The sequence below is a fragment of the Choloepus didactylus genome, chromosome 11 (assembly GCF_015220235.1).
Source record: "Choloepus didactylus isolate mChoDid1 chromosome 11, mChoDid1.pri, whole genome shotgun sequence".
NCBI lineage: Eukaryota > Metazoa > Chordata > Mammalia > Pilosa > Megalonychidae > Choloepus > Choloepus didactylus.
The window spans coordinates 85,951,878-85,963,930 of NC_051317.1; the positions used below are offsets into that span (position 1 = coordinate 85,951,878).

Genomic DNA, 12,053 nt, shown 5'->3' on the forward strand with positions numbered 1-12,053 from the left:
ATTTACAACAGGATCAAATATCAAGGTATTTATCAGTTGAATGGTAACTGTTGACACTAAGAAATGGGTACCATTCTCTTTACTTTTGCATATATTTGAAAATTTTGATTCTAATATTTTTTAAAATATCAAACACCTAGGAATAAACCTAACAAAAGATTTGCAAACCTTCACGGAATTTTTAAAATTATTTTTCTCTTTTATTCTAAATAAATGGAGGGATAAATCATGTTCATGGACTGGAAGACAATACTGTAAAGATATCAATTCTCCAAAAATTGATTTATAGATTCAATGCAATCCAAATAAAAATCTCAACAGGATTTGTGTATGTGTGTACACCTTGACAAGCTGATGTTAAAATATAAACAAAGGTGAGGGAAACACAAAATAAAGCCAGAATGAGATACCATTATACACCCACAAATGAACAAAAGTTCAAACTCCAACAAAGGCAAGTTTTAGAAAGGATGTTAAGCAAATGGAACTCTCATGCACTGCTGATGGAAGTGCTAATTGGTACAACCACTTTGGAAAACTGTTTGATATTAACTGTTCATCAATTTCAGTCGGGTAGTGGTTATGTTCTATGACCCTTCTATAAGTATTTATATTTCACACACACAAAATAAGTAATCTTAAGAAAAAAAGGAGAAAGCAATCGGTATACATAAATCACATAAAGCAAAGGCAGAGAAGACTCTGGAAAATAAACTCGAAGGGCAAATAAAGCAGAAAGCAGACTCATTTTTTGCTCTAAACAGAATGCCAAGGCCTGAGAATAAATCCTGAGACAGTAAAAATCTCCTAGTACATTACATGCATTCACACATATATATTGGGAAAGCAGCATAGTACCCAAACCAACAGGAATATTTTTTTTCCATTTTTAAATTAGCAAAATCTGAGTCAGTTGTAGGAGGCATGCAACTACAAAAGACCAGAGGCAGATTCCAAGTGCAAGGAAAAATCAGCCCAAAGAATAAAACAAGTCAATTGGTAGGTGCTGCTCTTAGCTTTTGCATAATTGCTCTCAGAAGTAGCTCCACAATCCAAGGTACCACTATTCTGCAAAATGTCAAGACAAAGCAAAAGAAATGACCAAAGTGCTCTCCTAAAGCCCAATTCAAAAGCCCAAATCCCACTTATTTTATTATAGGAATAAATGATGACTGATGTGAGAACACTGGCAAGGAAATGATGGTTAGCATTTGAGGACGCTCTCTGATTGATTTAAATAAATGCTAAAAAAGAAATACTGGGTACAGTATTTTAAAAAAAACAACAGTATTTATTTACACTCCATTTACTTTCAAAAGGATGAGGAAGTTGGGGAAAATGCATTTGTAAAGGGAAGCAGTCTCATTTTATTTAACCTATTTGTGCATTTCACAAAAATAATAAAGATTTGACATAGAATCATAGGTCCTAGAGAATCCAAAGAATTTATCCAGTTCATCATTCCATCTTTAGCCAAGACATTACACCACTGCAGGCAGATGAAAATTGACTCCGCTTATAGCAGTTATACCAATTAAAAGATATGTTATGCAAGAATCAATGTTTTAGTAAAATCTGTCACAGTGTCCAACATATCTGTAATGAAAGATACAGCCATCAAAATAGAGAACATTAAGAATTTTATGCAACAATGAAAAACTGAATTTACATAGGAGAAATCACGATTGGCTATTAAGTTAATAACATCACAGTAACAGTATCCAGTGCCTTTCTTATTCAAGTATATACACTATTTTTAAGACTTGGTTACAGCAAAGACATTAATAACTAGGATGTATACACAATTATTTTAATAAACACCATGAAAAAGAGCAACAAATAAAAAGATAAAAGTACTTCACCCTGAAATTCTGTAACAATTACAAACGTTAACATTACCACTATATATTTGAAGCATAATTTTTAAATGATTTGTACACTTTAAAAACAGCATTGAGTTTTATAAAAATACTGATAATGGCTCAACATTTTTTAAAAGGTCAGATAATCTTTATCTATATTCCAGTAGTCTGTATTTTATGTACTTTTTTTAATCACCTCAATCCTTCTTCAACCACTCAGTCACTCAAAAACAGCAAGAGAGGTCTCTAATGCCTGTAGAAGAATCACATTCGAAAACTTCTAGTTCTTTGAAATGGTTGGAAAGGCTTTTTTAGTGCCCACATCAGCAGCTGTGGTTTGGGTTTTTCAGGAAACAGAAGGGCTTCACTTTCTGGTGTAGGAAATCGTTCTTGGTAGACTTCAGGATAGGACTTCTGAAACTAAAAAAAGAAGGTCCAAGAAGAGTAAATAAAACTGGGCAAACAAATTCTAAAATAAGCGTTTCTGAGCTTCCCACACTTTAGTGTTTTTGCTTTATTTTAATGTTTATTGCTTTGTATTACAAAAGAGTACAAATAAGAAGAAAACAGATTGCAAATTCATTTCAGCACAAACCCATTTCTTTTTGTTAATCATTTATTCTACTTTCTATAGACCTAATTCAACTTTAATTTGATCCAATCTCTAAATAAAGTTCTCCTTTTAGTCCTATTCCTTAAAATTTCCCCCACTGCCAATTATAAATAGATCTCACTTTAAAAATGTTCATAAGTAACTCTGACTTGAAAATAATTATATTCTATTCAGTTAAATTAAAATTGGCCCAACTACAATTTCACCATCTGCTTCTGCAATTCAACCCCACCAGTATCTGTCTAGATGGAATAGAGAATATTCTAGAATATATTACCTTATGAAAAGGTTAAACAGAGGAAAATGTTTTTCCTTTGATCCTCACTAATGAGCACTTCTCCAAAAATTACTCTGAGAAAAATATGCTTGGGAGTCCAGAATTCTGGTGTTCTATGTGTAATTCTATATATATAGTGTGATCAGAATCCACCTATGTAGGATTAGTCTTTAAAATCAAATACCATTCACCTGATTTTGGATCAATACTTACATTAGAATGGTCAAAGTAAACCTATTCTAAATTGAAAACTATTCTCTGAAACCCTGACATAATGTGCTGCCTAACATAAAAAGAACTAAAAAGGAGTGATGCCTCAGGCAAGAAACCAATTTGAGAATGGCTATCTAAAACCAATGGCTTTTAAACTCTAGACCTTTTACATTAGCAAATATTCAGTACAATTTGCCTTTCAAAAAAAAATCAAAGAAATCTGTCCTCATTTGACAGCCTCTGAGTTGAAAGAAATTGCTCCACTAACTCACATCATGCCACATATGAAAAGAACAAATTTTAAAGAATAGCTCCATAAATGGAGAGTTCAATAATAATAAAAGATCTACATTGAACAGTAAAGATATAGGAAACTGACAACAACTGTGTAAATCAATGTGACTTCTGAAATATATGAACTGAATAATATACTTTCAAAATTAGTATGTCTCTAGGGGACTGGTGGTTTGATGGCTTGAGCCCTCTACCACGGGATTTGCCCTTGGGAAGACTGTTGCTGCAAAGGAGAGGCTAGGCCTCCCTATAATTGTGCCTAAGAGCCTCCTCCTGAATGCCTCTTTGTTGCTCAGATGTGGCCCTCTCTCTCTAGCTAAGCCAACTTGGCAGGTGAAATCACCGCCCTCCCCCCTACGTGGAATCAGACACCCAGGGGAGTGAATCTCCCTGACAACGTGGAATATGACTCCCGGGGAGGAATGTAGACCCGGAATCGTGGGATGGAGAACATCTTCTTGACCAAAAGGGGGATGTGAAAGGAAATGAAATAAACTTCAGTGGCAGAGAGATTCCAAAAGGAGCCGAGAGGTCACTCTGGTGGGCACTCTTATGCACAATATAGACAACCCTTTTTAGGTTCTAATAAATTGGGGTAGCTGGTGATAGATACCTGAAACTATCAAACTACAACCCAGAACCCATGAATCTTGAAGACAATTGTATAAAAATGTGGCTTATGAGGGGGGACAGTGGGATTGTGGAGGCCATGGGGATCACACTCCCCTTTGTCTAGTTTGTGGATGGATGAGTGGAAAGGTGGGGGAAGGAAACAGACAAGGGCACCCAGTGTTCTTTTTTACTTTAGTTGCTCTTTTTCACTTTAATTATCATTCTGGTTATTTTTGTGTGTGTGGTAATGAGGGTGTTGGGGATTGATTTTGGTGATGAATGTACAACTATGTAATGGTACTGCGAACAATCGAATGTATGATTTGTTTTGTATGACTGCGTGGTATGTGAATATATCTCAATAAAATGAATATTAAAAAAATTGGTATGTCTCAGAAGATGAAATTCATATGAAGCCTGTTAAAATAGAGAATAAATGAAGTAATTTTAAAAAGATTGAAAAAAATAACATAAGAACAATAGAGAGGAGAAGAAATTACTTACAAAGAATATACTTTTTACCTGCTTCAGTTTTTTCTTCTTCTCTTTGTTGGAGAGTTTGTCGTCTGTTATAACTTCTTCCAACAAAGCTGCCAGAGGTTCCTGAGAGCCATATGCTCTTTGATATTCAAATTCCTCTGGACTAATTTGACGGCAAAATGATGGGGCAGATAGAGTGATATCCATATCAGCTCCAGGGTATTTTATCTGAGGCAAAAAGATTAATAGTGAAAGGAAAAGATGTACTCCAAATAAATTACAAAAACTAGTTTAGATCAAACAACTGCTTATCTCCTAACAGGAATGTCATGTCATTCCTCAGTTGATTGGGAAAACCTCTATATTGAAAAGTAAAAGTGTTTCCAACTTCAAAATAGTATCACTTAAAGTTAGTTGTATTTGTGAAATTTTTTACCTTTTTAACCCAAGACCCATTTTAATAAATTAAAAAAATATATATTGTGCCTTTTTAATAACATCTGAAATTCAAGCATAAATTAAACATATTGACTAAAATTATTCAAACAGTTATAATACTGAATATACATTGTGAAACTATCCAGGTTCCTTCCCACATCTGGAGTCTAACTCTTCTTCCCTTACGGTTGGATAGACACACATATCTGGTGAAGCTGTTATGTAGAGAGAGGTACTGCAATCACCACTGAACATGTTAACAGTGACAACACACTGTACAAACACTGCACAGGCAAAAGGGAAATAAATATGCATCCATTAAAAATATTTAATTTCAGAGTCCAAGAGGTGCATCAAAACACAACTCAAAAATACAGCATCACCTGTCCTGCTGAGGTGGATAAAATCCCCACTATTAGATTTACTGTTTTAGTTTAAGATTTTTTTTCCAGAAGCCCCAGGTAAAAATAAATATGTTGACTAGAAGGGTTATTACATTAAGGACATTACATGCCTCAAACATTATTTTAACAGATAAGACAGAGACCAGAACTATAAGGGAAAGGGAGACACACAGGACACTTCCTTTTTTTATTTGGAGCAAGAAAAAGCAGAAAAGTGTCAAAAGAAAGGATGGGCCCAGTAGAGAGGGACAGCCAGAAGCCTAGGGCAGGAGAAAAATACCACATATCCAGGATTTCAGGGCACAAAAGGAAGAAGAGGGTGCAGACAAGGTCCATTAAAGGCTGATGCCAAAAACATTGCCTTCCTCACAATTTAGCCCAGGATCAGCCCTGAAACTGTCCTGAGCAATTCACAGGAACAGTCTAAATAACACTGCATTTTCAGAGACGCACTGTCCTAAATATGATATAACATAGCGGCTTAGTGGCCTCTGCGAGAATAGAGATCTGCAAGCTCTGAGTGCACAAACAATTGTCTGGCAATTCTACTGAGTACTTCTAAAAGAGAAACTATAATTGGACAATCGAGTGGTTAACTCATTTGATTGAGTGCACACCACTGTGCACCTTCACAAGATCATGTATATGTGCAATTAAATTAACCATCACTAGCTCATCCTTCTGATCTTCAACTAACAAAGGGCTCACAGGGCTGTTACTGGGACACATGCATGTGCTATGTGAATACAAAAAACCTTTAGCAAGTATACAAAGTAACATACTTATTGTTACAACTTTTCCTTTCAGAAATCCAGTGAAGTCTGCCTGCCTGCCTGCCTACCTTCCCTCCTTACTTCCTTTCGTTTTTACTCTTTTTAAGTTTGGTCCATAATATGGGGAAAAAGGGTAAAAAATAAAAAAAACAAACACAAAAACAGGAAACCAGAAAGATTATACTTTTCACCCACTAAATGGCACAATGGCAGCTAGTAAATGAGGGTTTGCTATATGACAAGCATTATTCTAAGTACATTACATATATTAAGTCATATAATCCTCAAAATAACCCTATATGGTAGGCTCTATTATCATTCCCATTTTATAGATATGGGGAGGGAGAAGATGTTGCAGATTTTGAAGCAAGGAGGCCCTGAGGAAGAAACTTGCCCAAAGCCACACAGCTAACAAAGGGCAGGTTGAGAACTGAACCCATTTAGCTCCAGAGTTTGTACTCTTGGATACTCTAATGTCAATTAAGAATATTTAATGGTATGGGGTATTTTTCTCATTATATTGTTCAGTAAGAGAAAGTAAGTTACAAAAAAAAAAAAAGAGGAGAAAAAAGAACATGCAGAAAACACCTGTAAGACCATAAAAATGATGAATGAACATTTTCGTATGTTTTTGTGTGTGTGCATTTTTCTATATTTTCAAAATTTTCTTCAATGTGGTGTTTATAATTACAAAAAAATGAAAAAAAAAAGCTTTCATTTTAACTTTTAAATTGCACGCTGGAAACAATAACTGAAGAGCTAATTACTTTCATAATACCTTAAAGGAGGGAGCAGGTCACTGTTCCCTAATTGTAGTCCCACAGAGTGCTTAACATACCTACAAATCCTGTTCTTAGGCCCTCATGATAGTAATATACTATATCCATTTTGCGTTGTGTTAATATAACAATAACAATAATAGCTACCCTTCCAAGAGTAACTGCCATAAGTCAGAAATCTGTGCTAGGGGTTTTATATTGTAGTATTCTAACCTAAACAACAACTTTATAAAGTAAATATAAAGTAAATATGGTCCATTTTAACACTTCAGGAAACTAAAATCCAGACAGGGTAAGGGACATGGCCAGAGCCACCCAACATGGAAGGGGTAGAGCCAGGAAGGGTGCCCACGATGGCATGGCTCTCAAGTCCATGTTCTTCTGCAACACCATGGTTTAAAAAAAAAAAAAAAAAAGTCAGCATGGCACAGTAGTTAAGAACACTGATTCTGAAGGCTGACTACACCAGTTTAAATCCTGGCTCTGTGACCTTGTACAAGTTGCTTAAGTTCTCTGTAACTCAGCCTCCTCATCTGAAAAATGGAAATATTAATAGTGGCTAGGTCACAGGGCTATTGTGATATTGTGAATCAAGACATTCATTCACATAAATCATTTCCATCAGTAAGGATATGCTAGATCCTGAACAAACTCATTTAAGGAATTTGCGATCAAAAGTATCCAGCACTGTTACAACAAAAATTTTTTAAATACTATAAAGAAAGTATGCAGCATTGATTGACTTAAAAAAAAAAAGGTATGCAATTCCATAAATTTTTTAATGGTAATAGCAAACATGTATGCAGTGCTTACTGTGTGCCAGGATCTGTTGCATGTATTAACTCAACCTTCATAACAAAAAAAAATCCCAAGAAGCCTAGCAAGCTTATGTGAATTTCCACTGCCAATTTTATGAGATTGACAATATCCTTTCCTTTACCTGGACTCTTCGTAGATGAGCCACACGCTCCTCTATAGAGGTCTGCAAGGTCAAGGGAACTTTCAGAATCTCCTGATAATTGTCCATCAGAAACGTGACCAACCTAGCAGCTAACAACTCATCCAAGTCCACTTCGTCCTTGGAACACAAGATGCAACGGGAAAATGTCTGAACCATCTGAAAAAGAGAAAGATTTAACAATAAGCACAAATGAGCTTCCTTTTCTACTAGGAAATGAGTGCAATCTAATTTGCAAAAAGCAAACTTGAATAGTTGATGAAAAATAGCTCAAAATGCAAGGTGCACATCATATCTGTCACACAGCCACCTAATATGGGCTAATCTTCTCATGAACCAGCATGAACAAAATATGCATCTCACTTAACTTAAAGAGTCTTAGCAGAGATGCTTGTGTGAGCAGTTCTTAGAGGCAACCCCATTTTCGAACAGTTTTGAATAAACATATAGGCAAATTTTAAAAATTATCATCACCTCCATGACTTGAATCATATGGCACTGTTACGTTCAAAGTACTTTATAGCCATTTAGTCCAATAATATCCTAATTTCATTATTAACCTTTTAAAAAAATGTTCTGGCATAGTCTGTGTGCCTGAACCATTACATTTTTTCCTAGTAAACTTATTTTCTCTAGGAGCTTTCTCTAGGATTTTGGATGTACCTTTGACAATCACTTTGAACATAACCATGGGAGGTTGCATTCAGTGATGAGATTTTCTTTGCAGTAGGCAGAAATATGAAATATATTATAGTGACTACTTCCACAGAATTCATATTAATGACTACATACTTATTACTTTCCTTTAGGCTGATGTTCTTCCCCCCTTCCCCCTTTACCTTTTTCTTACTAGTTGAATTGCCAACATACATAGACGGGCGATTGATTAGAAGACTCAATTAAGCTTCAGATATTGATACGACATATATTCAGAGATTACCCTGTTTAACAAAAGTTGAAGAGAATGGCAAAGATTACAGAGGACATATCTGGAAAACCTGAGATCCCACTATTCACAGGCCCTAAGAAGTATGATAAGTTAGATATTTTTCTCTTCTACTGAGTTAATAATCTAAATTCAACACACAAGACTAGCCTTTTAGAAGGATGCATCAACATAACTCACAAAAATATTATAACTTATTCATTTAAAAGGAACCAGAAGAGTCTTGAATTGTGGGAAGATGGTAGAATAAAAACTCCAGGAAGCAATCCTAAATCAATTACTAAACAGGCAGGAAACGTCTGAATCAACTATTTCAAAACTTCGGAGTTTCATAGAACACTGCACAGCATTCAGGGAAGAGCGGGAGGGAGAGGCTGGTAAACTGCAGTAAATACCAGTGAATTACTCTCTCCACAAGGCCGTTGCTGTCACCCATCCCCCACTCTCAAGGCAGGCAGCAGTAGGGTCCAGCCCCTGGCATAGCTTTCTAGTGCCAGAGAGGGCTATAAAAAAACTAGTTTTTATTATATTAAAGACGATAAGAAGACACTATGAATAACTACACAACACAACAACAAATTAGGTAACCTACTTGAAATGGACAAACTCGTGGAAGCACAGGAACTCCTACACTGACTCAGAAAGAAATAGAAGATATCCACAAACCAATAACTAAAGACATGGAATCAGTAATCAAAACTCACCAAAAAAGACAAGTCCAGGACCAAATAGCTTCATAGGTGAATGTTACCAAATATTCCAAGAAAAATTAGCACCAATCCTGCGCAGACTCTTCCAAAAAACTGAAAAGGAGGAAATACTTCCTAATTCATTCTATGAGGGCAGCATCACCATCAACATACTAAAGCCCGATCAAGATACGACAAGAAAAAAAAAATTACAGACCGGTATCTCTTATGAATATAGATGCAAATATCCTCAACAAAATACCAAAAAACCTAATCTAAGAACACATGAAAAGAATTACACAATATGATCACCTGGGATTTATCCCAAGTATGCAAGGATGCTTCAAAATAAGAAAACCAACCAACATACCACATTAACAAAAGGAAAAAAAAAAAAAAACAACAAATGATCATCTCAATTTATGCAAAAATAATTCATTTGACAAAGTCCAGCACCACTGATTGATAAAAACACTTAGAAAATAAGGAATAGAAGGAAACTTCCTCAACATGATAAAGGGCATATATGAAAAACCCACAGCTAGCATCATACTTCATGGTGAAAGACTGAAAGCTTTCCCTCTAAATCAAGAATGAGACAAGGATGCCCACAAGCACCATTGTTATTCTACATTATACTAGAGGTTCTTGCCAGAGCTATTAGTCAAGAAAAAGGAATAAAAGGCATCCCATTTGAAAAAGAAAGTAAAACATTTCCTACTTGCAGATGACATGATCCTACTATATGTAGAAAATCTGGAAAAATCTACAATGAAGCTCTTAGAGTTAATAAATGAATTCAGTAAAGTGACAAGATACAAGATCAACATCTAAAAATCACTAGTGTTTTTACAAAAAGCAATGAACTATCAGAAGAAGAAATCAAGAAAAAAGTTCCATTTACAATATCAACTAAAAAAATAAAACCAGGAATAAACCTAACCAAGGAAGTAAAGGGCTTGTGCACAGAAAACTACAAAAAGTTGATAAAAGAAATCAAGAAGACTTCCATAAATGAAAGTACATTCTGTATTCATGGATAGGAAGACCAAATAGAAGGTGTCAATCCCAATCAAAATTCAAACAGCCTTCTTTGCAGAAATGGAAAAGCCAATCATCACATACATGTGGAAGGGTAAGGGTCCCCAAATACCTAAAGCCATCTTGAAAAAGAAGAATGAAATTGGAGGACTCACACTTCCTGATCTTAAAATTTATTACAAAGTCACATTAATCAAAAAAGTATGGTACTGGCACAAGGACAGACATATAGACCAATGGTAGAGAACTGAGCTCAGAAATCAATCCTCACATTTATGGTAAACTGATTTTTGACAGGGGTAAAGACCACTCAATTGGGAAAGAACAGTCTCTTCAAACAATGGTGCTGACAACTTGGCAGGTGAACTCACTGCCCTCCCCGCTACATGGGATCTGACTCCCAGGGGTGTAAATCTCCCTGGCAGTGTGGGATATGACTCCCAGGAATGAATCCAGACCCAACATCATGGGATGGAGAACATCTTCTTGAACAAAAGGGGGATGTGAAATGGAATGAAATAAAGTTTCAGTAGCTGAGAGATTCCAAATGGAGTCAAGAGGTCACTCTGGTGGGCATTCTTATGCACTATACAGATAACCCTTTTTAGGTTTTAATGCACTGGAATAGCTAGAAGTAAATACCTGAAACTATCAAACTGCAACCCAGCAGCCTTGACTCTTGAAGACAATTGTATAGCAATGTAGCTTACAAGGGGAGACAGTGTGATTGTGAAAGCCTTGTGGATCACACTCCCTTTATCCACTATATGGATGGATGAGTAGAAAAATGGGGACAAAATGAAAAATAGGATGTGTGCTGGTTTGTATATATTATGTCTCCCAGAAAAAGTCATATTCTTTAATGCAATCTTGTGGGAGCAGAAGTATTGGTGTTGATTAGGTTGGAACTTTGGGATTAGGTTGTTTCCATGGAGATGTGACCCACCAAACTGTAGGTGATAACTCCAATTAGATAATTTCCATGGAGGTGTAGCCCCGCCCATTCAGCATGGGCTTTGATTAGTTTACTAGAGTCCTATATAAGAAGCTCAGACAGAAGCTGCTGCTGCTGCAACTTACAGAGACACTTTGAAGACAGCCTTTGAAAGCAGACTTTTACTCTGGAGAAGCTAAGAGAGGACAAATGCCCCAAGAGCAACATTTTGAAGAACGCACAAGAGATGAGAGAAGAGCTAGAATGCAACATGGGAGCAAGCAGACGCCACATGCCTTCCCAGCTAACAGAGGTTTTCCAGATGCCAATGGCCTCTCTCCAGTGAAGGTACCCTATTGTTGTTGCCTTACCTTGGACACTTTATGGCCTTAAGACTGTAACTTTGTAACCAAATAAACCCCCTGTATAAAAGCCAATCCATTTCTGGTATTTTGCATAACAGCAGCATTAGCAAACTGGAACAGGGTGGGGGGGGGGATGATTTTGGTGTTCTTTTTTACTTTTACTTCTTATTCTTACTTTTACTTTTACTTTTTCTGGTACAAGGAAAATGTTCAAAAAATAGATTGGGGTGATGAATGCACAACTATATGATGGTACTGTGAACAACTGATTGTACACTTTGGATTATTGTATGGTATGTGAATATATCTCAATAAAATTTAATTTAAAATGGTGCTGGGAAAATTGGATCTCCATTTGCAAAACAAAAGGAGGAT

At 36.0% G+C, this 12,053-nt stretch overlaps 1 protein-coding gene across 1 annotated transcript in view; it reads right to left on the reverse strand.

The window, feature by feature from the left end:
- Positions 1-1,958: 1,958 nt before the first annotated feature.
- Positions 1,959-12,053, reverse strand: part of DEPDC1B (DEP domain containing 1B) — a 96,049-nt gene continuing 85,954 nt past the window's right edge. Inside the window, exons 9-11 of the mRNA XM_037799120.1 lie at positions 7,686-7,862; positions 4,394-4,579; positions 1,959-2,282 (exon numbers count right to left, since the gene is read on the reverse strand). Coding sequence (XP_037655048.1) covers positions 2,127-2,282; positions 4,394-4,579; positions 7,686-7,862 — 519 coding nt within the window. The 3' untranslated portion in view covers positions 1,959-2,126. The remainder of the gene's footprint in view (positions 2,283-4,393; positions 4,580-7,685; positions 7,863-12,053) is intronic.